General features: G+C 44.1%; 1 protein-coding gene across 1 annotated transcript in view; it reads left to right on the top strand.

The window, feature by feature from the left end:
- The window catches only part of LOC119648344 (poly(U)-specific endoribonuclease homolog), a 230,306-nt gene that overhangs the window by 77,072 nt on the left and 126,098 nt on the right, over nucleotides 1–27,136 (top strand). Inside the window, exons 2-3 of the mRNA XM_038050039.1 lie at nucleotides 8,008–8,277; nucleotides 8,381–8,742. Coding sequence (XP_037905967.1) covers nucleotides 8,008–8,277; nucleotides 8,381–8,742 — 632 coding nt within the window. The remainder of the gene's footprint in view (nucleotides 1–8,007; nucleotides 8,278–8,380; nucleotides 8,743–27,136) is intronic.

Genomic DNA, 27,136 nt, shown 5'->3' with positions numbered 1-27,136 from the left:
GCACGTATATACGAAATATTGTTCTCTATGCTGGTACAAAATTCGGAGTGAACTTAAGGGGGGTTTTTGAGTAAATTTCTAAAAAGTAGTAATATATTATTTAAGTAATATAATATTAGTAAGTTTATTGAGGCAGATATTGGAATTGAACATATTTTGAGGCCTAGATTTCATCTAGGCGCACCACCCTGATGTTTTTCGGATTTTTAGGTTGGGTAGTTTCCGAAAATGAGTTCTGTCTCACTTCAAGTGCGTACATTTTGACTCCTCACATAATTTGCAATTCACATCAAAACTAATGTCAGTTTCGGAAAGTATAAATCGAGACCTTTCATTTGATACCCTACACAACTATATCCGGTGAAAAAAATGTTTGAATCCTCCCTTTGCATGTATGGGGAGTCCCCCCTTAAACTCCATCTAAATTTATGCCACTCACTGTATGCGTGTGATTTCATAGTTCCCATCTGTCCACCAAATTTCGTTCGAATCGGTTTAGCCGTTTTGGAGAAAAGTGCGTCTGGCAGACAGACAGACATTGAATCGATTTTAATCTTCTTTTTCTTCAGCCTTTGTCCCGTTCACAAGCGGGGTCGGCTCGTCGTGATCGGCTTCGCCATTTGGCTCTATCGAATGCCTGATCTGGGTGCAATCTCGAGGCTTTCAAATCCCCATCCAGCGTATCAAGCCACCGTTGCTTAGGTCTGCCTTTTGGTCGTTTACCATCGACTTCGATGTTCAGACCAATCTTGGCAAGTGAATTCTCGTTTGCACGAATTGCGTGACCATACCATCGAAGACGCCTCTCTCGCAAGTTTTCCACGATCGGTGCAACCCCATAACGATCGCGGATATCCTCATTTCGGATGTGATCTAAACGTGTGACGCCACTAGTCCAACGTAGCATCTTCGTCTCCATTACCGCAAGACGCCGTTCATTGTATTTTATGGTCGGCCAACACTCAGAACCATAGAGAGCGACTGGACGGACGACATTGCGGTAAATTTTAGATTTGAGACGTTCGTTGATACGTCGATCACAAAGGACACCAGTTGTGGAACGCCACTTCATCCAGGTTGCGTTAATGCGTGAAGCAATTTCATAACGCAGCTCTCCATTGGCTGATAGCGTTGACCCGAGGTATTTAAATCGCTCAGTTCTGGGCAGATCACTGCCGCTGACGGTGATTGTGCCTGTTTCATGGGGATCGGTCGTCAGAAATTCAGTTTTGTTTAAATTCAATCTGAGACCGTGTTGCATGAGGCGATCATTCCATTTTTGAACAAGTTGCTCGAAATCATTTTTGCTATCAGATGCTAGGAAAACATCATCTGCATAAAGCAGTGTGTAGGGCGCTGGACGTTGGATATCCCGGGTGACGGTGTCCATAACAAGGACAAAGAGGAGTGGTGAGAGGACACTTCCTTGATGAACTCCAACAGAGACACGAAGTGGTTTTGATACACCCGCCATACTTCGAACTTTACTTTTCGGATCGTGGTAGAGCAATTGAACCCAGCGCACGAGTTCTTCTGGCACCAAGTGTTGTCATAAAGCATACCAGATGAGTTCGTGTGGTACACGGTCAAACGCTTTCTCTAGATCCAGAAAGGCAATGTAAAGAGGGCGATGCTGCTCACGGTGTTTCTCCATGAGTAACCGCGCAGCGTGTATTGCGTCAGTAGTTCCGCAGTTCTTAACAAATCCGGCTTGATTCACGGTTATTTCAACGATTTCGCGAATACGGTTGTCAAGAATGCGTTCAAAAATCTTCATGGTATGGGAAAGTAACCGGATCGGACGGTAATTTGAACATTCTGCTGGGCTACCTTTCTTTTTCCATATTGGAACAGTGGTACTTTCTTGCCAGTCAGATGGTGTTCTTCCTTCCTGAATAATCCGGTTAAAGAATTCACTGAGCCACAGTGTTGGGTCCCAGCTCTTCGCTTTCCAGAGCTCAGATGCGATGTCGTCAGGTCCTGTTGCTTTCCCCGATTTCATTTGTTTTATTGCCTCCTCGACTTCAGTTGCGCTGACTGGTAGAACTGCTCCAAATGTCGGCCATGATTGTGGAAGTGGAGGATGAGCAAATTCTTCAGTTGAAATCTGCTCGAAGTATTCTCGCCATCTATCCGTTGCGGCTCGACGGTTGGTAAGCAAAGTACCGTTCTTGTCATTAACACAACAGAAGTGTTCGATATCCTTTGTGCGTTCATCACGGCTTTTAGCAAGTCGATACAGATCTCTCTCGCCATCCCGAGTGTCCAGTTTATCGTAGAAATTTTTGAAATGGTTCGCTCGGGTGACAGCGACCGCTTTCTTTGCTTCCCGGTTGGCATTCTTATAAATTTGCCAATTAGCAGGCGTTTTATCGTCGAGAAATTTGTGGTAGCGGCGTTTCTTTTCACGGACCTTCATTTCAACATCATCATTCCAAAGCCAAGTATCTCGGTTGATGTACCGCTTACCCGGCTTGGTGACCCCGAGGGTTGCAGAGGCCGCTTTGTGGATCGTGTCTTTCATTTGGTTCCATGATTCTTCCACATTCGTAATGGTTGGCAATCGTATGAGTGAGACCGTTTCTTCATTCTTCTCACCAAATCGCCACCATTTAATGCGCGGCGGGCCAGTGCGTTCCTCATGCCGTTTTATCGGTGGCTCAATTCGCAGGACAGCAATCAACGGCCGATGCTGAGGTGCGATGGTCTCATAGGGAACGACTTTGCAATCAGTGACAGTGGTAAAATGTTGACGTCTTATGAGAATATAGTCGATTTGCGTTTTATTGTTCCCACTATAAAATGTGGGAAGATGAGACAATCGTTTGATGAACCATGTTTTGTTTTACAAAAAACCTTAAAAAGAGAAGAGAAAGACGTTCAGAAGAAAAAACGAACCTCTATTCGAAATATTAATAGAAAAAGACAACAATAAAAATCTGGTACGGAAAAAAATAAAAAATTAATTTCGACAGGATCAAAAGACATTTTGGGTTGTCTTTATAATAATTAACAAATTTACGAAAAACAAGTCGGGAAGCCAAAAGAAGCGCTTCCTTCTGTTCAATAGTTTATATGGGCCCGCATATAGTGGTTGTAAGGCCTTTCGGGAAGCATCCATGCGAACCAAGACGTGTGTGCTGACGTCCAGGTCCTTAGGGGTGTCAGCCTTGGTAGAAGAATAACGGGATGGCGGGGCTGATTTTAAAGTGGAAAGAGCAAAAGCCCAGTGGTGGAAAAGGCTGGCCTGGTATCGAACACAGGATCGCTTGGGAGTCTCAAATTCTTCCCGTATACTATCTCGGTGAAACTGGCGGCAAACTCCTCACGATGGACTGTACGTAGGCCAAGTAAAACAAAAGGTAGGACTGCGACCACGAACAGTCGTGGTGTGCCATTATAGTGGCCTTCAGTGTCCTATGCCAGCGTTCCAGCATTCCATTGGATTGCGGGTGGTACGCAGTTGTCCGATGTCGTCTGAAACCTAGGAGTTTGCCTAACTCCGAAAATAGGGTAGACTCAAACCGTATTCCCTAGATTGAGCAGAAATGTCGGCCAGAGGTACTGCTTCTGGCCACCGAGTGAACCTATCGATGATTGTGAGGCAACACTGGAAGTCATGATGTCGATGTGGATCGTATGAAAACGCTTTGTAGACCGAGGGAATGAGCTTACTTCTTTCTGTACGTGCATGGTGGTTTTACACTTCTGGGACGGTCCTTTCTCAGAGATCTCACAAAGTCTTTCGGAATTGAGCCGAAAAGGGGAAATTCCCGAAATTTGTATTTGGAGTTGCCCCTGCGGCTTTGAAGCACTGCGTCATTCTTCTGTGCCACGGCGATTACCGAAAAATCTACCGCGGCCAGAAATTAAACTTCTGAAACGTGTGACAAAGCGTCTGCAACTACATTGTCCTTGCCAGACACGCGTTGTATGTCCGAAGTAAACTGGTTTATAAAGTTTAAGTACCGAAGTTGGCGAGGGGACGTTTTGTCGGGCTTAAAAACGAAAGTAAGAGGATTGTGGTTCGTGAACACTGTGAACGTCCTGCCTTTCAGGGAATATCGGAAGTATTTTATTTTCATGTATGCGACTAATATGTAGTTTACAATCATAGGTGCTGTAGTTCTGTTGAGCTAAATTCAATTTATTGGAAAAGTAGCCCAACGGCTGCCAGATTTGGTTCACCTTTTGGTGAAGTGCAGCACTTACTGCGATGTCTGAGGCATCAGCAAATACGACTAGGGCTGCATCTGGTTGTGGGAATGTCAAGAATGTAGCGCCCGCCAGCCGTCGTTTGGCTAACTCAAATGCCTGGACGGCCTCTGTAAATCACGAGTCTTTGGTCTTGGGCAAGGAACGACGATTGAAGTTTAACATGCCCAAAAACCTTCGAAGATTCTTGACTGTTTTAGGTTGTGGAAAGTCTGTGGTGGAATGAACCTTGTCTGGATTCCCTCAGGGGAAATCGTGTGGCCTAAAAGCTTCACCTGCTGTTGAAGAAATTTGCATTTTCTAACGTTAGGCATAAGACTGGCCTCAAGGAGACGTTGAAAAGTGCATTTTAGATGTTCCAAATGCCCAGACTCAGAGGAGGAGGCGACCAAAACATCATCCAGGTAGTCGAAATAAAAGTTAAGGTTTCGCAGGACAGAGTGGATGAACCGAAGGGTGTGCATATTGCTGTTTTTGGAATGTTTTCTGGAGCTACAAGGATTTGATGGTATGCCTTGGCTAAATCCGAGGTCGTGAAAACACGGCAGTTAGTGAAATTGTGCGCAAAGTCATGGATGAGTCGTATGAGGTTGCGGTCTGGAATGGTCCGAGCATTCAGACGTCTATAATAGCCACTTAGTCACCGTTCGCCGTTGGACTTTGGGACCATGTGTAGTGGAGAAGACCAGCAGCTATTTAAGGACTGCAAATACCCTACTTGAAAAATATATCAAATTCTTTCTTAGCAGCCGCGGGCTTTTGGGGTAGAAATGGACGCAGAGAACAGAGAACATATGGGAACCATTAGTGCGAATGTGGTGTTGTACAGCATGCTTAGTTCGAAGCGAGATACTACTTTCGGTAGTTTATTGCTGTAGTTTCGAAGGAGCGTATGAATCCAAGGGTCGGCTACTTCTTTAAAAATGATAGAAAGACTGACAGTTGAATAGGTAGCAAGTTTTCTTCAAGGCTTGAGCGATGTTACGGGGTCTATAAGAGACATGTTCCGAAAATCCACCAGCAATCCGTAGTGACCTAAGAAGTCTGCGCCTAATATGGCACTGCTGATATCCGCTATAACAAAAAGCCATGGAAACGTTCGTCGGAGTCCTAGACTTACATCCACTTGCCTGTAGCCGTAAGTCTGTATGGCAGAGGAGTGTGCCGCCGCTAGTTTGAGATGTTGTGGGAACAATTTGTTATTCCGCGATACCGGGAGGACTGAGACGTTTGCGCCTGTGTTTACCAGGCAATGGCGCTTGCTCAATGGATCATAAATGGTTAGGCGGCGTGGAGCTGCATTCTGGGTAGCCGGCGCCGGATCTCCCAACGAATTTAATTTTTTGATGCCGTGAACGTGCACGGGCTGGTACTCTTCTTTACTTTGTTAGTGGTACCAGCAAATTGCAGGACTCGTTGAGGTCCCCGACGCGGGAGGGCCCAATTCGGTTGGCGAACTATGAACGAGTTTGGGACCTACCTCGCGAACACAAAGCTCCCGTTTTTGCCGCTAACTTGGAAACGATAGACGCGAGGGCGGCTGAAGCAAGATAATTTGGCCTGTGGCCTCCCGCCACACTGCACTGACCACAGGGTGCGCATACATGTTGTGGATCTTGCCATCGGTGTCAGCATTGGTACCATACAACGGCAGTTCCTGACTTTTTTCAGATTTTTCGGTTGGGTAGTTTCTGAAAATGGGTCCATAAATGAAACCATCACTTTCGACTCCCCGCACTTCCCACCTTTCGAATAAATGTCAAAACTAACACAGTCTTCGAAAAGTCCTAACTGAGACCTTTCATTTGATACCACGAATATATTTGGTGAAAAAAAAATTACACCCCTGTTGGCATATATGGCCACTTAAATTTTATGTAGAATATAGACCTTCTTTTTCTTTAGCCTTTGTCCCGTTTACAAACGGCGTCGGCTCGTCGTGATCGGTTTCGCCATTTGGCTTTATCAAATGCCCAATCTGGGTGCAATCTCGAGGTTTTTAAATCCCCATCCAGCGGATCAAGCCACCGTTGTTTCGGCCTGCCTTTTGGTCATTTACCATCAACTTCGATGTCCAGACCAATCTTGGGAAGAGGGTTTAAGGTAAACTACTCTGTACTATCCTCAGTAAAACAAAAATAAAATGCTGAGATCAGGGAAAGAGATAAATAGAGTATAGTTAGAGTTATTCTACTATGCTAAATCTTACCTGATCTCTCTTGGTGACAGGCCCCGCGACAGGGCGACCAAGAAAATGCATACAATGTCGTTATAAACATGATGATCGGATTGAGTCACAAGCCTCGGAGAAATGCTAGGGCGTCCACCTCAGTCGACGCGGCAGGACGGGCCCCGGTCCTGTGGAGAAATGGGCAAGGGTTCTTGACGCATGGACGGCGTCAGGACGGAAGCAAGTTAGACCGAACAAAACAAATACGTATCTGTACGCTAAATATTTGTACCCTAACTAGAAAGACCGAGGAACTCGCAAGAGCCTTGCGTTTCGGAGCGCGCAATGAGGGTGGCGAGCGTATAATCGATTTTGCGGACACCGTTGACCTTGTACTTATGAATACATGGTTCATCAAACGGTTGTCTCATCTTCCTACATTTTATTGTGGGAGCAGTAAAACGCAAATCGACAGCCATGACATTGTACTTATGAATACATGGTTCATCAAATGATTGTTCATCTTCCTAGATTTTATTGTGGGAACAGGAAAACGCAAATCGACTATATTCTCATAAGACACCAATATTTTACCACTGTCACTGATTGCAAAGTCGTTCCTATGAGACGATCGTACCTCAACATCGGCCATTGATTACCGTGCTGCGAATTAAGCCACCGATAAAATAGCGTGAGGAACGCACTGGCCCGCGACGCATTAAATGGTGGCGATTCGGTGAGAAGAAGAATGCTCAGTTCGGTGTATCGACCATCGAGTATATGGGTAATATGGGATATAATTCATGGAAGTTTGATCCAACTATTATTAACAAGGATATAGAAGGTCAAACTTAAGTATTTCACGTAAATTTGTATGAAGTCATCATCATATAAAGAATCATATATAGAATCGATTCAATGTCTGTCTGTCCGTATGTCACACGCTATTTATTCAGAAACGGCTAGAGTTATGTTACGAAATTTAGTGAAAACATGTGGTTTGTGACTCCTATATATAGCAAATGTGTTAGAATATAGTCATGTGGGGTATCAAATGATTAGTTCTTTACGAAACTGGTCTTATTTCTAATATTGCGTGAAACATCGAGGAGTGAGGGTTCTAAATTTATGCCGCGAGCAGTGTAACAGGTCTCGTTCTCAGCACCTATCCGAACCGAAAAATCCGAACTAATTTACAAAAATGCACTATATATACTATATTTTAGGATCTTAACCGAAAACCACCTTAGTATAAGAAGTGTAAAATTTGGTACCATTATAAGTCTGCTTCTTTTGCTTTAGCCTTTGTCCCATTCACAAGTGGGGTCGGCCCGTTGTAATCGGTTGCGTCATTTTGTTCTATCGAAAGCCTGATTTAGATGCATTCGGGAGGCCTTCAGATCCCCATCTAGCGTATTAGGCCGCCGTTGTTTCGGCCGGTCTTTTGGCCGCTTACCGATGTTTAGACCAATCGTAGCGAGTGTCGTATCAAATTCTTTGATACCAATTTTGTATTCGTTATATTTTGTGTTCTTACCTTCAGTGCCTAAATATTGATTTTCATTAATAATTATTTGTTTAAGTATATAACTCTCAATGAATTCAAAATCATAATTTTCTAGATACTCAAAATGTGGACAATCAGCAACTGTCCTATGGGAGTGATATTCTTCCGCCATATAGAACTCCATCCTTGAACACTTCAACTCAGGAGTCAACAAGTTCAAAAAGAACAGGACTTTTCGATACCTTTAGTAATTGGTTTCGAAGAACTACGACCAGAGCGCCAATAATTCTTTCCAGAGCCACTACTATATCTACCACTTTACAAACAGCTGTAACCCTGGCATCAAACCCTCGCACTAACGAGCAGTTTAATCAACATAAATCAGGTACACAGGTGCTTATAATATTCTGAGTTTATTTAGCCATAGTTTCACACCCCACTCAACGCCGAAGAAATATTAATTCCAGGTCCTGTTTATATATTTTCAGCTGAAATGAAGCCGGCATCATTATCACTGCCCATTATATCAACTACATCGAGTTGGCGAGAAAATTTAGGTCGAAATTTGAGTATTAGTAAACAATCAACCATCAAAGAAGATTTTCCAACACTTCCTCCACCACGTCGTGCGACATCTCTTCCATCCCGTATAGTTCCAAGTGTTCCAGTTACACCTTCGGTTTGGAATAATCAATCTGGACGTTTAAATTCACAAGGAAATCCCATGAATCCAGTCAACCGACTTAAGGGACCTAGCCTACCAACTGCACCGAGCTCAACAAATCGAGAAATGCCTGTTAATAAGGAGTCATCTATGAATAAAGTCACTCCCACGGTGAGACAAAACGATGTAAGTAGTATCTTCTTCTCATCTGAATAGTATCAAGTTCCAGCAATACAATGAAGACATAGCGATGGTTCTCACGGTGTTTCTTCAACTGCGCACTGTATATTGCGTCAGTAGTTTCGCAGACCTTGATAAATTCGGACTAGTTTCCGGTAATTTGAACGATGTCACAAGTCATGCTGTCAAGTATACCCTCAAAAGTCTTCACGGTTTGTGACAATAAGCGAATAGGAGTACAATTTTAACGTTCTGCTGGATAGTCCTTATTTGTCTATGCTGGAATGGTTGTGTTGCCAGCCGAATGATGTTCTACCCTCCTCAATAACACGATTGAACAACTCACTTAATCTGGCTAAGTGGGTTGTTGGGTCGCAGCGATTTGCTTTCCAGAGGTCAATTACAATATCTTCTTCTGTTCATATCTGCTCCGAATTTCCCCCTCGCAACTCGTCGGTCGGTAAGCAAAATACAGTTTTTAAGGTTTCGTGTAGAACAAGACGAACAGCGAATAAAAAACTCGTTTAATATGTCCGTGACGTTCAAACCCTATTCGAAAAAGTAAGGCCCAATTATCACCTTTGCTGAGACTGTTTACCACACAGTCATGCGAGAGGAATATAAAAATGCATGTGTCAATACTGTACATAATATCTGTAGATAAGTTCATACAATCAATCCATATAGTCAATGTACAATATTAAATTGCGCCCACTGTATCTAATAAGTGGCTAATACCTTCTAATGTATTTCATCCGAAACTCGCATACAAGTCCACAAATTAATTCATCATCATAGATCCAATGTCACCAAACCCTAATCAACTAATCATCATCACCCTCAACGGCGGAACAACCGGTATCCGGTCTAGGTCTGCCTTAAAAAGGAACTCCAGAATCCCGGTTTTGCGCCGAGGTCCACCAATTCGAATTCCCCAAAAGCTGCCTGGCGTTCTGACCTATGCCATTGCTCCATCTCAGGCAGGATCTGCCTCGTCTTCTTTTTCTATCATAGATATTGCCCTTATAAACTTTCCGGGCTGAATCATCTTCATCCATACGGATTAAGTGACCCGCCCACCGTAACCTATTGAGCCGGATTTTATCCACAACCTGACCGTCATGGTATCGCTCATGGATTTCGTCGTTATGTAGACTACGGAATCGTCTATCCTCATATAGGGGGTCAAAAGTTCTTCGAAGGATTCTTCTTTCGAACGCGGCCAAGGGTTCGCAATTCTTCTGCTAAAAACCCAAGTCTCCGAGAAATACATAAGGACTGGCAAGATCACTGTCGTGTACAGTAAGAACTTTGACCCTGAGACGTTTCGAGCGAAACAGTTTTTGTAAGCCGAAATATGCTCTGTTGGTTCCCAACAACCGTGCGCGGATTCCATCGTCATAGCTGTTATCGTTTGTGATTTTCAACCCTAGATAGGAGAAATTATCAACGGTCTCAAAGTTGTAGTCTCCTATCTTCCCGTTTGACAAGTAGGGTTTGATGTTGTTGGTTGGTTGTTTTTTGGTTCTGACGTTGCCAGCATATATTTTGTCTTGCCTTCATTGGTGAGCAGCCCAAGATCTCGCGCCACCTGCTCGATCTGCATAATCATCATCACCAACGGCGCAACAACCTGTATCCGCTCTATAAGGAACTCAAGACATCCCGGTTTTGCGCCGAGGTCCACCAATTCGATATCCCTAAAAGCTCTCTGACGTTGATCTGGATGAAGGCAGCAGTTTATACGTCTCGGGTCCTTCTTCCCATGATGTCGACATCGTCAGCATTAGCCAGTGGTGGGCTTAAAGAGGATCATGCCCCTTGCATTTACCTCAGCATCACGGATCACTTCTTCCAGGGTCAGATTAAAGAGGACGCATGATAGTGGATCCGCCTGTCTTAGGCCGTCATTGATGTTGAATGGTCTCGAGAGTGATCCTGGTGCTTTTATATGGCCTCGCACATTGATCAGGGTCAGTCTTGCCTCAAAGTCGATGAAAAGATGGTACACTATGTCCATATTCCAACAGTTTTTCCATCGCTTACCGCACAGAAAAAATCTGATCTGTTGCTGATTTGGATTGATGGAGCGAAGCCTTTTTGATATGGGCCAATGATGTTCTGGGCGTATGGCTGTCGCTGTCCTACACTTTGAGCATAAGTTGATGAACCGCTTGGTGTAATTGGCCGCCTCAATATTAGACTAATCCGGCTGTAATTCCATCGAGTCCTGACGATTTATGATTTTTAAGCCGATGAATTGCACACACCGTTTCTTCTATACTTGATGGTGTCAGTATTTGTCCGTCGTCTTCAGTTGGCGGAACCTCCAACTCGCCGATGTTCTGGTTGTTCAGCAGTTCGTCAAAGTATCACCCATCGTTTCAATATGCCCAGTCTGTCGGAAATCAGATTTCCCCCTTTGTCTCGGCAGGATGAGCATCGAAGTGTATAAGGCGTCATCCTGCTGACTTGTTGGTAGAACTTGCGCGCCTGGTGCGGTTGCTCCCTATACTTTTCGAGTTCACACACATATTGGTTCTCCCAGGCTTCCTTTTCCGTCTGTAAACTCGTTTCTCCGCTCGCCGGAGTGATAGCTCTCCGCACGCGACCGCGTCCTTTGAGAATGCAACATTACTCGGTATGCAGCATTCTTCCGTTCCGTTGCTAGTTAACTTAGCATTGCCTCAATCGTAGTAAACACGATAAACGATATGCACCTAGTCGTCTACGCATGCTCTAATAATGGCGCAGTAAATACACTTCAAATTCAATACCAAGCATGGGATAAGAGTAAACATCTGCAGGTAAAATTTGAATCCAGATGTTTGCAGTATGAATACACCATGGGAGAATGAATTCAAGTACAACAGGGACGATAATTATGAGAACAGGATTGGGTAAAATTCTCAGGGGAAACGTTTTTAGGCTAGGCATTAAATCCGCATTTTTCTACCATAAATTATGAGATAAAAGTTGAGGTAAACATAGTCGACTAAAAACCGAACCGCTGTTTTAATTAGTGGAGCTATTATATACATTAAGTTCCTCTTAAGTTAACCAATAGAGGACAGTATTGCGCATAATACTGCAAAGTTTCGTGAGAATCTGGCTATTAGTGTCAAAGTTTCCCGTGAATTCACTGCATGTGTGAGACAAAACCATATTAGAATCGATTCAGTGTCTGTCTGTCTGTCACACGATTTATTTGGAAACCACCATTCGCACACAAAAAACATTTTATTTTAAGTTTTTGGGTCATTTGTTTATCAACATTAATTACTCCAGTCAGACATACGTGCGTATGTAGGTATACCATATATACGTGCTGATGAAGTTTGCGGATAGTTAATCCAGATCTATATATCAGTATATTAAAACAGCAGTATTCAATATACGTATTATATATGTACATATGCATACTTTTGTGCAAATTCGAACAATTTATATATGCACGGATGTGTACAGTATTCGGTAATAGGCAGTTTATTTGTTTAGAGTGAGAATAATATCTATGTCTGTAATTTGGAAAATATGAGGGAATATGTAAGATTTGTAGCTATATATGGATGGAAAAATGTGCGTAGAAGTTTCTCACATAAGATGAACACAGAACCTTTATACCCGAAGCGCGAGCTTCCAATATTCCTACTTGTAAAAGTTTTGTGTGAAATAAAACTTTATTAGAATCGATTCAATATCTGTCTGCCCCGATTTATTAGAAAACGGCTGAGGCTATTGGTGAGAACATGTGGCCTGTGCATCTCTTTAGTAGATATAGTAAGTGGCGCCATTTTCGGTTGAATTTAAAGAGGCCCCCCAATACATGCAAAAGGGGGTGTATTTTATGATCACAGAATATCATCGTGTGCAGTTTCAAATGCAATGGCTCCATTAAAATTTTTCCTGACATGGGGTGAAACATAGGAGAGTGAGGGCCTGAAAAGCCAAACAATCCTCGTTTTTAAAAGCTATCCAAACGAAAAATCTCAAAATAACTACGTTGGTGTGTTAATGCAAAATCTAGGACTCTAAATACATTTCATTCCGATATCTGCTCAAATAAAATTAATAATAAAATATAGCCATATTTTCGAAATTTACTTGAAAACCCCCTCAAGTTCATCCTAAAGAACACCTTGGTAAGCAATAATACAATACATAATTCTGGAAATTTTTGAGGAAATTCAACTATTATTAACGACGTTATAGAAGATCAAAAGTTTGTATTGTGCTGGAATTTATTGTAATCTAAGACGTGTATGACGTCATCATCCTATAAAGGGAAATCATGTGAACGGCGGAGTTGATATTCAACTCGAGGAATATTTTGAATTTTTAACCTATACGAATAGAAAAAAGGAAATTTCTCACACAAGATGAATACAAAACCTTCATACCGCTGGTTTAATGTACAAATATCTGAATTAGGCACTACCCCAAAGCTTCTTTAGTATATGCATTTAAATATATACATATGTCTGTCTCGAGTAATTGGTATTGATATATAAATGATCAAAACACTAAATATTTCAAATATTTTGACGGAAGTCCGGAGGAAACAGGCCAGTAGACCACAAGGATGTTATGCACAAATTTGTAAAAACCCGGATAACTGCTAAAGCCAAATTCGCAGTATTTGAAGACCTAAACACAATAAATAAATTAATGGGCAAACTTAGAGAAAGTTCTCCATAAAAATTTCTTCTCATGCTGTTTTAGCGCAACTCAAGAGTTGTACACAAGGAAAAACAAAAATAACACAAAAAGAGTAGAGGACTTGTCAAGACAATGGACAAGAGCGTTCATATAAGAAAAAGTTACTGAAAGCGAAGCTGCTGAAAAGTTAGCAGAAAAATTCACAATACAAACACTACAGAACACGTTTCGAATAGCAGTACTTCTTTGTTTTTTCGTCCTAGCAACCTCACCAATGTTTCAGTTGCAAAAGCAATTGCGGAAGATTAACCCATACACAAAAATGTATTTCTTATAATGCACATAGAAGAGCTAGCAATCGGAATAATAACCACAACAATCCAAACCGTCGCAATAATAAGTCGGGAAACCGGAAGCTGGGCGCTTCAAGTATGAAAGGTAATGTTTGCTTCTTTAAGTATATTTGAGTGTAGAACTATCCCATTTGTACGTCACCCGTTAAGAATATGCATTTAGCATGTCAGATTTAGTACTTCGGGTTCTAAATTTACACGGTAAAGACAACTTTGAGCTACTGTAACTTTATCACTAATAGTATGATTTTGATCAAACTTGGGGATAATATGCTTCATATTATATTTTATACTACTGCCACACACTTTTATAACTCTGGGATAAACTTAAGGGGGGTTTTACTAAATTTTCCCAAAAATATGTTAATATACTATTATTAACTTAATTTGAACAGATATCGATATGGAGAGTATTTTGAGGCCTGGGCACCATATAGAGGCAGCTTCATGATTTTTTTCAAATTTTTCGGTTGGGTGATTTCTGAGAATGGGTCCGTTAAAGAAATCATCACTTTCCACCCCTCTCATTCACCGCCCTTTTAACAAATCTCAAAACTAAGACCGGCTTCGAAAAATACTAATTAAGACCTTCAACGTAGAAGGATATCACCCATTGCATGTCTGGGGGTCCACTCACCAAATTTCGCGTCAATCGGTATAGCCGTTTCTGAGAAAAGTGTTTGTGACAGACAGACATTGAACCGATTTTAATAAGGTTTTGTTTTGCAAAAAAAAAACCTTAAAAAACTCAAGAAATAGACGAAATTCCAATATAACCAAAACCTCAGGGGAATTTCAACTTCCTCAATCGTTACTATTAGCCAACGACAATCGGTTGAGAAAAAACCAATAAGGCCTAACTTCCACACGATAAACCCCTCTCTTACAAACTTCGTAAAAGCATTTGTTGACATGTGCAACCCAACATGTACTTTCATAATAGATAAGCAAGCATCTCAATATTAAAACGGGAAAAAATAGACAAAAATGAAGTATATTACTCAGACAACGCCTGAACAATACAGGGCATTACTGGAGTACAGACAAAATCAATGAATGCAACAAAAACTCATATCAAATTTGATAATACACTTTCGATTGAGCACACATTCTAAATAGTTTCAAGCAATTTTCCACTAGACACGGTTCCAGGTTTGGACGTCTTTATTAAATACAAATCAATAATTGACTATGACACTTGGATACTGACAATTAATATTAATAATAATATTTTACATAAGATTCTGAGATTCTAGACGATCCTATACGGAATATAATGTTGATCCTAACCAGATGCCAGATTTTCAGTCTTACCTGCAGAAGATTGGAAAAGCGCGAGCTCCTAATTGTTAGTTTTGCAATGGAGTTATGGACGAACCCCGATCACACTTTTTAAGGTTTTGTGTGAAACAAAACCTTATTAGAATCGAGACGGTGTCTGTCTGTCCGTATGTCCGTCTGTCTGTTGGTCTGTCTGTCTTTTTTTTTTTTTTTGAGGAGGTGGAAATCTTCAAAAGATACTGGTCTGGACACACCAGCGTGTGGGATTTTTACCCCTTAAAACCACCCCCGACTCCCTCCCTGCCCCGCGGAACCACCATAAGGTATTACATCACGGGGCGGAGTCAGCTCACTCTAGCTTAATCCCATTTCTTCTATACGCGGCGCACGTGACCGCGTTTTTCTCCTTTCCTCTGCCTTTCGCAATTTATCTTGAATAGATGCGATAATGGAGTTGACCGCATCCCAATTCTCTTGATGTGCTAGCATTTTCGGCACAAGATTTACTGGTACCAGCACCTCCCCTAGAGTCTCCTCTAGGTTCCTCCTATCTTCCACAAATCTCGGACAGTGGAAGAATACATGCTCTGGGTCCTCTCGGACTCCATCGCAATTTGGACAGTCGGATGAGGTCTCCAATTTAAACCTGTGAAGGTATTGGAGATATCCTCCATGTCCAGTGGGAAACTGGGTGAGATTATAATTAATCTCACCGTGTCGTCTCTCCAACCACTCCTTGATGGCAGGAATGAGCCTGTGAGTCCACCGACCCTTTCCCGAGCGCTCCCACCGCTCTTCCCATCTCTTTATGGATCTCTCCCTCTCAGCGTTCTTCGTCCGCGATGAGGAAGAGGTTGGCTTTGCATTGTATATATTCGCCATCTCATCTGTCAAGATGTCAATCGGCATCATTCCAGAGATGACGAATGCTGCATCATCTGAGACAGTCCTGAAGGCAGAGCTGTCCTCCCGTAGACTGCATTTAGTTTGCTAGTGTTAACTGACATCCGCAACGCCTCGCTCCAAACTGGGGTCGCATAGAGCATGATTGAGGTCACCACCCTGGCTATAAGCAACCTAGAGGTATGCCGTGGCCCTCCCACGTTCGGCATCATCCTGGCCAGGGCCATACTAGCTTTGGATGATTTATCACAAACATACTGTACGTGTTGCTTATAGCTGAGCTTCCTGTCTATCACCACCCATAAGTATTTGATGGCCGGCTTGGAAGTGATGATATGATTCCCGACTCTAACACAGGCGTAATTTCTCTTCCGGCGCTTCGTGATGAGGACCGCTTGCGTTTTTTCCTCCGCAAGCGTCAGACCAGAGCTCTCTAACCAGCATTTGACAGCACTGATTGCCTCGCTTGAGTATAACTCAGCATCTTCGAGATGCTTTGCGACAACAACCAGTGCAATGTCGTCAGCGTAACCCACCACTGTGGCTTCCTCCGGAAGGGGAAGATTAAGTACATCGTTGTACATGATGTTCCACAGTAGTGGGCCCAATACGGAGCCCTGTGGGACACCCGCGGAAACGACGTACTCCTGCGGTCCGTCATCAGTGTCGTACCAGAGCCTCCTTTCAGTTAAATAACTATCGACGAGCGCGGCGAGATAGGCGGGAATACCAACCTTCGCTAAGGATTTGCATTTTAGATTCCAATTGGCCGAATTGAATGCATTTTTCATGTCCAGGGTTACTACCACGCAATATTTGCTGGTACTGCCCTTTCCGTGGATTGCATCTTCGGCCAAGCCAGTAACCAGTTTGATGGCATCAATGGTTGATCTGGCTTTACGGAACCCATACTGCCGATCTGAAAAGCCGCCTTGGCTCTCAACTACCGGGAGTCATCTATTATAGATTACCCGCTCTAACATTTTCCCCACCGTGTCCAAAAGACATATGGGTCGGTATGAGGATTGCTCACCAGGAGGTTTACCAGGTTTAGGCAGAAGCACCAACTTCTGCCGCTTCCATACCGCTGGAAATATTCCCTCGGACATGCACGCTTCGAACAACTCAGCGAACATGTTCGGCCTGGATTTCACGGCAAGCTTAAGGGCCTTATTCGGTACTCCGTCCAGACCCGGTGTTTTATCGTCTCCTATTCTGCCGCAGATCTCCAGGAGCTCGTCTCTGGTGACTGGCGGGATCGCCGTCACATTCAGAGGTGGTTAGAATGTGTCGGTGTTCTCCTCTTGCTGGGGGAATAACCCCTGGATGATTTTCAACAAGAGGGTGGGGCACGTAATCTGCGGAGACGAACGGCCTCTAAATCGTCCCATCACGATTCCATAAGCTCTCCCCCACGGATTTACGTCCGCTTCTGAGCAGAGCTCCCTAAAGCATTTCCTCTTGCTTCGTTGGATAGCGAGCTTGAGGGTTTTGCGGGCTGCCTTGTAGGCGCACTCTTTCTGCCCTTGATCGACTCTACCTACCGCCCTCTGAGCCGCTCTTCTGGCTCGGTGGCAGGCTGATCGAAGGCCGGTCAGTTCATCATTCCACCAGTAGTTTGGTAGTCTACGGGGGAATGCGCACCTCCTAGGCATGGACGCGTCACATGCTTTGGCGATTCATTGAGCCAGATGGACAGCTCTTTCCGTAGAGGCGCCTGCTTTATCAGGTTGATCTAATCACAACTCTAAGAAGCTCTGCTCACCCAAAGATTTTGCAGACCAGCCTGAAATCTTTTTCGGTTTCGGGCATGATAACTCTTTGCCCTGAGGTTCGACACATTTCTCAAAGAAAACTGCCTGGTGATCGCTGTGGGTGTAGTGTTCGCTGACGCACCAGGACATACCACGCGCCAGCGAAGGGCTGACAAAGGTCAGGTCTACAACTGAGCCTGACCCCCCTTTCTGGAAGGTGTTTACAGCACCTTCGTTAGCCAAAACCATGTCCATCTGCGCGAAAGCTTCTATTAAACTGCGGCCCCTAGCATTTGATTCTCTGCTACCCCACTCTAGGGCCCAAGCATTTAAATCACCAGCAATCACCTTTGGACTTCGTCCCCTTGCGTCGAGAACAAGATTATCAAGCATTTGCTCGAATTCAGACAGTGCCAAACTTGGTGGGGCGTAGCAGCTGTATACATATACACCACTTATTTTCGCCCACACAAAGCCACTGGCTGCCTGACTTGCAGTACATTGTATGGCCTGTCGACCGCAAGCCCATATCGCCGCTCCACCAGTCGAATATGTGACCCATACGCCACCGTGACGGCTTCTGTACGGCTCACTTATGATGGCGATTTCCATCTCTGATTCGAACGTGGTCTGCTCAAGTAGATCCTGGGCGACCCTGCAATGATTGAGGTTTATCTGAATAAACCTCATTTTCTTATTACAGTGAGCGCCTTCCTAAATTCAGGACATTTACTACTTCCGGCAATATGCCGGTTATCTTGCCCCTTTTTCACCTCGCACAATAGGCATTTGGGGTCCCTATTGCACTCCCTGGATTTGATTCACATTTCCGCTCAGATCTTTTAGGTCGGGATCCGCTTTGACCTTTCTGAGTATCTCCGGGTAGGACAGATTGCCCTTACTGGAGATAACAATCGCATCTGGACGGGTTCGCACTTTTGCTTTTCCTTTCGCTTTTTTGCTCGTAACCTTAGTCCATCCATCGTTTCCGTTCATCTTGGGCTTCGCAACGCTGGTCAACTTTTCTACATTCGCTGTACGCTTTCCTCCTTCAGAGCTATTAATGCTGGTTTTCAGAGTTTCTTGTCCGCCTTTTTTTCTCTTAGATGCCTGCTGATTATTTGAAGGATCCTCCTCTTTTTCTCGTACTCGTTTATTTCGCCGTGTTTCGATGGTAGTACGGTTAGGTGTCACTTGGGTCGCTTGTGACACTGTTGGTGCAGCGGGGTTCGGCGTATCCTTAGTATTCTTTTCCTCCATCTGCGATCTATTATAGAGGACTCTAATGGCCCTTACCATTTTCCTTATGGCTTGGTGCGCGTTGTACTTGTCCTTGATGAACTCGGACAGCTCAACTATTTTTGCCCCAAGCGGGATAAATGGTAATTCCTCCGGATCGGGACTCCGCTCCTTATAAGCCCCGACAGGGTTACTCCTTTTATACGCTGTTTCACTTTTGCCAGTTATTGATCTTGCCTGTACTTTATCCTTCATCGCCTTTACCATTGGTGGAGATCTCAAAGTTGATGAGCTTCTTTTGAATGGATCCTTATCTTGTTCCTGGAGCACCTCTTGCTGTCGCGCATCTTGAACATATGCTGTGGGTGTTGTTATAGTTTTTGTCGTCCAACGATCCATCTTCAGTTCATCCTTGGTTGTTCTTGCTATTGGTGTTCTCGGTAAGGTCGTACTTCGCTTGAACACTTCCTTCTCCGGATCCAAATCACTTGTAACATTATATGCCAAGGTGGCCAAGTTGTCCACCACCGAGGCACTGCGGTCGAGGGATATCGACGACCGGGAGCCCGCTTGCTCACTCCCAAAAGCCGCCGGTACTGGGGTTCCGAGCCCCTGCACCGTAAGTTTCCACTTTCCCTCGTCTTCCATGGTGGTTTTATGTTCTGGGTATCCTTCCCATAGCCATTTTGGTCCACGCACCAGAGATGAGCAAACACTAGCCCATACACAGTCAGAAAAGAAAAGTGCATGAACACATATTTACACATCAATAGGTGTGCCCCTATCCGCCACCTAGGGTCGCGCCTGATGGGAGATCTGGCAACTCCTCACAGGTTTGTCTGTCTGTCACACCCGATTTATTCTGAAACGGCTAGACCGATTATCACGAAAATTGGTGATAGTATGTAATCTGGTGTTCCCTTTACATGTAGTAAGTGGCGCCATCTTGTGTTAAGTTTAAGGAGGGCTCCCCATACATGTGAATGGAGGGTGTAAATTTTTCTATTACAGAATGTAGCCATGTGGGGTATCAAATGAAAGGTCTTAATTAGTACTTTTTGAAGCTGGTTCAATATTTGATGTTGGGTGAAACATAGGGGAGTGAGGGCTCAAAATATGACCCCTAAAAAGTGTAACAGGTCTCGTTCTCACAACCTATCCAACCGAAAATTCTGGAAAAAGTCACAGTGGTGCACCTCTACAAAATCTAAGCCTCAAATATATCCGGTTCCGCTATCTGCACAAATAAAGTTAATAATAGTATATTTCCACAGTTTAGACATTTACCCGGCAACCCCCTTATGTTCATCCTAGAAGTACAAAATTCGGCATGCGCGTAATAAAGAACATAATGCACAGTTTGGTCAAGTTTGAAGAAAATCCAACTATTATTCACAAAGTTGTAGGGGGTGAAACTTTACAATTTTTTGTTAATTTCGTGCACTCTACAACCTGCATGACGTCATCATCACATTTCAATTCGTCAATACCACAACAAAATGAGTTCTTATGAATTGGGTCTCAGAGAATTATTTTGTTTTAGTTTTTTAGTTATTTGTCAACCAGACATGTGTGTATGTAGGTATATAATATATGCGTGCTAATGAACTTTGCGGGTAGTGCCTAATTCGGATAGATATAAGAAATAAATCGGAAATAGGGTGCGATAAATTTATATACTTTCATAAATGTGCGTTGAAATTTCTTAGATAAGATGAACACAAAACCTTTATACCCGAAGCGCGAGCTTCCGGTATTCCGACTTTTTTTTTCTTGTGGATGCTGCGATGTCAGAGGCATCAACAAAAACGGCTAGGGGTGCGTCTTGGCGAGGAAATACCAAGAGTGTAGTATCAGCCAGTTATTGTCGGGATTTATCGAACGCGCGGAAGCATCTTCAGACCACACAATCTCTCGTGTGTCCTTTGTTTTGGGGCCAGACAAGTACGCGTTCAAAATGGACTGGTTTTGGGCGGCCTTGGACAAGAAACGACGATAGAAGTTTAACATACCCAAGAGCCTCCGCAAATTCTTTACAGTTTTCGGACGCGGAAAGCTTGTAATCGCTTGCACCTTGTCTGGGTCGGGCTGTATTTCGTCAAGGGAAATGAAGTGGCCAAGGAATCTCACCTGTGTCTGGAGGAACATGCATTTCTCAACATTCTAAACCGGGTCAAGGAGACATTGAAAAATGCACTCGAGTTGGGCTAAGTGCTCAGATTCTGAGGATGAAGCGACCAAAACACCATCCAAATATACGAAACAGAAATCGAGGTTTCGCAGGACCGAGTGAATGAAGCTTTGAAAGGTTTGCGCCGCATTGCACAACAAAAGTCATCCTTGTGAACTCGACGAGTCCAAAGGGTGCGCATATTGCCGTCTTTGGAATGCCTTTTGGAGCTACAAGGATTTGGTGATCTGGAGCAGTCTGCGCGTTTATGCTTCTGAAATCCCCTCAGGGGTGCCATTCGCCATTTGGCTTAGGGACCATATGGAGTGGGGAAGACCAACAGCTGTCCGAAGGTCTGCAGATATCCTGTTGCATAAGTTGTTCAAACTCTTCTGGGGTGGTAGGGGACGCACCTTCGAGAAGGTCGGGGAACCAGTAATGTTAATTTGGTGCTGCACATTGTGCTTCACTGGCTTGGAGAAACTACCTTTGGTAGTAATCTGGCTGAACTAGAGAAGTGCCCGAATACAGAGTCGGTAATGTCCTCTAAAAGTACGGAAAGATCATTACTTGGGCGAGATGCCATTTGGCCCGCCGAATTAAGGTTGGTCGTGGGATCTATGTATAAGAGACTTCAGAGTGAAATTATGCGGTGTTTCCAACGATTAATTAATTGAAATAATAAAAACTTGTTGTTTCTTTTTCGTTGGTGTGGGTATTTATTCTTGCAAATACCGATATTTCGGGAACCACTTGTTCCCTTCATCAGTGCAAACAAGTTTGGCTTCCACCCTGCTGCTTCCACACCAACGAAAAAGAAACAACAAGTTTTTATTATTTCAATTATAAGAGACTTGTTTTACAAGTCCACCAGCAACCCATAGTGACACAAGAAGTCTGCGCCTAGTATGGGGAAGCTGACATTCGCCAGGATGAATCGTCACGAAAACGTCCTACGCAAGCCAAGGCTCGTGTCCATTTGTCTGCATCCGTATGTGTTAATTCGGGAGGAATCTGCTGCCGCCAGTTTTAACGTATGAGGAAATAGTCGATGGTGTCGGGGTCCGGGAAGAACCGAAACCACCGCACCAGTATCTACGAGATAACTGCCCTTCTTGAGAGGGTCATAAATTGTTAGGCGATGTGGCACTGCGTTCTGGGTGGCCATCGCCAGGACCCCCCGCGGATCTAGTTTTTTGAGGTAGGCGCTAACTTACACGGGGTCGTACATTTGGTGGCTTTTTCGCCGAATCTGCGATGGTACTGTGGCGCGGCAGGATTCGCAGCATTCGAAATTTATTTTGAATGTTGCGAATGCGAGCAAATAGATGGTGCGCCGAACTCTCCACTATTTAGAACTCGCCACGGGTGTGGAGGGCTAACGGTGAGAAGGTGCCGTTGGTTGGGACAGGAAAAGACCGCATGGAGATGAGCCGCTCTCTTCTGTCTTGACCACCGGCAAGTGCACACAGCACGTTTTCCTTTTGAACAAAATTCATCGATTATCCAAATTGCAGTATTCTTTTAATGTATAGTAGTTTTATAAAATCAAGTTCAATTAAAATTAGTGACTAGCTAAATTCGGTGTATCGTTTTATTTAAACCGAGAAAATAAACAGACTTAGAACTAAATTGAAATTGTGTAGCAATTGATCCCAACTATAACTAAGCAGACAACGTGAAACTTTGTTCTGCCTAGCATTAACCGTAAAGGTTCAGGAAAGATATTTTAGAAATTACGACTAAAGTGGTGGAATTACCAGCTGCACTCGATGCGAAAGTGGAATTGTGACAGTGACACAAAGCATTTTGGCATTTGATTCTTTGTATGAGCTGCCGAACGGCCAGCGAACGAATACTAATTGGTGATATTCATTTTACATAATAACGTTGGAGCTGAACGAGCCTGGCCCCAAAACTAGTAGCGCCGCCGACTTAGTTAAAGTACCAACAGTAGGTTGTCCTGACGACTTTCCGAGCAGAAGACCGCGTTGCCCTCATTTCAGCCATACTGGCCACAAACGCGGCTATTTCACGCTTCAGCTCGCCAACTTCGTCAGAAAGCTGCTGAACGGCCGCTATTGTTGGACGAGCGTGCACCTCGTGCGCCTTATCGGCGGCAGTTGCCACAACCTCCAAAGAACCGGAGGCGCACCCGAGGACCGCCTGGGTGCCCTCCGGAAGTCGTCGCAGCCAGAGTGATTTCAACAAGTGATCGTCGATCTTGTTTCCACCCAATTGCCTCATTTCACGAAGCAATTGGCTTGGAGTTTGATCGACCAACGACAAACCTACCAGGAAGTGATCCAGCTTAGCTGACTCACTTACCGACAGTCGTTGGATTAACTCAGTCTTCAACAGTGTGTAAGAGGCCGATTTCACAATGTCGGCTACCAGGAGGGTGGACTCCTCATCCAAGCCTGCAATCGCGTGGTTCAATTAGGTTGCGGACCTGCCGCGCCTTGATTGTCAAACGACATAACTAAAGCTAAGTTGACGACGCGAGTGTTGTCGAAGACACGGCTGTACCGGATTCTAACAAGGCCCTATACTGACTACGGCAGGCCGTACCCACAAATGCCCACACGAGCGAAGCACGGATACCAACAGCGCACCCCGAAGCGGATGCGTAGACCAAAGTGAAAAGAACTCGCCACAAAAGCGAAACTCCACCGACAAATGCGTCAACAACTGGTTTAAAATTATTTGTATATATATATATAGTTCAAAAAGCCCACGGACCCTCTTCCCGCCCAACCGGACCGAGGGGCGGCCAACCTAAGGATGGGCTGAAGGCAACATCCAAAGGCCCGCATCACAGCGATGATGCGTTTTAACCCAAAGTGTGTGCGACCATGCGAAAATGTATTACTACATCCCGATTGTCGCAAACACTTCAGCCAATGACGCGGAGGTTCTACATTACAGAGACATGGATCTTATATTGAAGACAGTGCGGATCAAGACTGAAACCCATTAGGTCAGATTGTTACCGGACAGGACTCTTCGGACTATAGCACAGGTTGCAAGGATAACTGCTTTTTGCATCTCCATGTATAGTCCAGCCCTAAGATCGAGCGTTTTCAGCGCTTTATGTAAGTTCTGCGGGACTAATCCCGTCGCTGTAATTATTACTGGGACTACTTGGATCTTTTGTAGTCTCCAAGTCTGCTTCATATCGTCTGCCAAGGGGCCGTAGTTCCGGATTTTTTCGTGCTGTTTTTCAACAGTGTTCCGGTCCAACGGTACGGCTACATCGATTATAAAGCACGCTCGTTCTTCCTTCAGAAGCAGAACTAGATCGGGTCTGTTATGATTAACACTGTGGTCGGTGGCAATAGTGTGATCCCACAGTAGTTTGACCCGATCATTTTCCAAGATTCTCTGCGGAGTATACTTATAGTAAGGATGGTAGGTTGCCACTAAGTTATACTTCAACGCAAGGCTTTGATGGAGAATCTTACAGACGGAGTTATGACGATTGGTGTACTCGGTACTGCTCAACATCCTGCACGCAGATGTTATGTGCTGGATGGTCTCCTCTTCACAGTTGCATAACCTACAACTGGAGTTGGTGATTGAGGAGTCGTGAAGAATGTACCGTTTATAATTTTTTGTTGGGAGCGAAGCATCCTGAATTGAAGTTAGGAATGCTTCGGTCTCATAGAAAAGTACACCATTTGTCAACCATTTGTTGGAGGCTTCGATGTCAATGCCTGACAACAACAAATTTTTGATATGACCTCCGTGAATGGGTTTCTCTTTCCACATGTCGATCTTCTGTTGGACTGAAGTAACATTCGACATGGGATCCCATTCTCTGCTTCTCAAGTTCAAAGGAGATAATTTATTATCTGCCATGACGGTAGCCTGATGTATTTGGCTAGAGGATTGTTTCTCATAGAAAAGCTCACGAAGAGAATGCACTTGATTGTAGTGCAACGTTTTTAAATCAAGTACCCCCTTCCTCCCTGATGACGTGGGATAGTGATCCTCAATTTTTTGGCAGCTCTATTGTGCATGTTGTTGTTTGCAAGAACTACCCTTACCCGTCTATTGACAGATTCTAAATCAGTATTACTCCACTGTATCACACCGAAAGTGTATAGAAGGACGGGAATGGCAAAGGTGTTGATTGCCATGATTTTATTTTTCCCGTACAGCTCAGTTTTAAGGACAAGATCCAGACGCCGCTCAAATTCCCCCACCAACTTAGATTTAATTATTGCCACAGCAGGTGTTGTTGCTTGCAATATGCCGAGGTATTTGTAGACGTCGTCCGAATCCATGCCCTCAATTCGGATGTTATTTTGGCTGTATCCTTCGTTGTCGGTGTGTTTTCCCCCAAACAATTGTTTTTATGCAACACTTTTCCAAACCCAACTGCATGCCGATATCCCTGCTGAACTGGATGGTGATGTCCAGCAAGGAGCGAAGTTGGTTCTCGTCTTTGGCATACAATTTGATGTCGTCAATGTACATTAAATGGTTTAATGTACATTTCGACAATATGCCATGCTTGACTTGGAACCCGTATTTGCTTTCATGCAAAAGATGGGATAGCGGATTCAAAGCCAAACAAAACCACAGTGGGCTTAGAGAGTCGCCTTGGAAAATGCCACGCCTGATTGGTATCTTTCCTGATGTTTGCGAAGATACCGATAGCTTCGTGCTCCAATTCTTCATTACTGTTCTCAGTAGAAGAACGACATTCGGGTTGATTTTATACAAGCGTAACACTTGTAGTAACCACGAATGTGATATGGAGTCAAAGGCTGATTTATAATCGATGTAGGCTGTCGAGATGTTTCGTTTTTGGTGGACAGCCTGCTTTACAGCTACCGTATCGATTATAAGCTGTTCTTTGCAGCCTCGGGAGCCTTTTGCGCATCCTTTTTGCTCCTCAGCTATCAATTTATGAACATCAAGATGTTTTGAGATGAGAACTGAAGTGAAGACCTTGTAGATGGTAGGAAGACAAGTAATTGGTCGACATTTTGAAGGGCAACAGACACCCTGTTCCTTGGGGATGAGGAAAGTTATCCCCTTGGTGAAAAATGGTGGAACTAAATCAGGATCGGCAATCATCTGATTAAATTGATTTGCCAATATCCTGTGAGTGCTCTTGAACCGCTTCAGCCAGAAGTTGTGAATCTTGTCAACTCCTGGCGCCTTCCAGTTACCTGCCTTGTCAAGGGCTGCTTTAACGTCGACTTCAGTTACGTCAGGCATGGTCATTTCGCGGAGGGCCTCGCATGAATGCATAAGGTGTGGGAGCCACGCTGCTTCTAAATTGCAACGGCTGGATTCGCTCCAAACACTTCTCCAGAAGTCTTCTGCCTGATCCAGATTGAGGTTACTTTCCCTATCTGAGCTGGTGAGATTTTTGTAGAATCCCCGTTGGTTCTGGAAGAACAAGGTGTTGTCTGTCCTTCGCTGAAAGCTTTTCTGATACCTACGGATGCGATTGGAGCATACCGCAAGTTTCTGCTTCAGCACCTCGAGGATTGCTTCGATTGGCATATCATTGGACAGATGGTAGTTTCCAATGATGTTCGCAACGCATCTGTGCACTCTTGGTGATGGATTTCCAAGGAGTGCTTGCGTCACACGACCAATCTCCTTTCTCAACTTTTCGACTCTTTTGTTGAGTCGAAACACCCAGAACGGTAAAGTCCTTCTGCGCATACCTCTGTTATTCGCTCTAAGATGTTGGTTATGGAGACGAATAACCGTGGCAGTTGCAACGTAGATCAGGCTGTGAACCTCTGTAGCAGTAATCTCGCCAGCCAAACGATCAGCCAAGATTCTGTCAACGGCAGCAATGATGTTAGTAGTTGCCGAAGTAAACTTCAGTTTTGGGATCTTTGGCCTAGCGTCTGGGAGAATCTCAGCATACTCTGTGAATGCGACCTGGAATGCGGTCAAAGCCTCATTATAAATTGGGTCGACATCCCCAGTTAGTTAGCTTCTCCTGACTACTGGATTCATGGAGTGCCTTACAGGTGGAGTACTTGTGTTACTCCTTTGACTAGTCCGGT

Source organism: Hermetia illucens, chromosome 2 (assembly GCF_905115235.1).
Source record: "Hermetia illucens chromosome 2, iHerIll2.2.curated.20191125, whole genome shotgun sequence".
Lineage (NCBI taxonomy): Eukaryota > Metazoa > Arthropoda > Insecta > Diptera > Stratiomyidae > Hermetia > Hermetia illucens.
The sequence above is the reverse complement of the archived record's forward strand: the minus strand, read 5'-3'. Positions and strand labels throughout refer to the sequence as shown.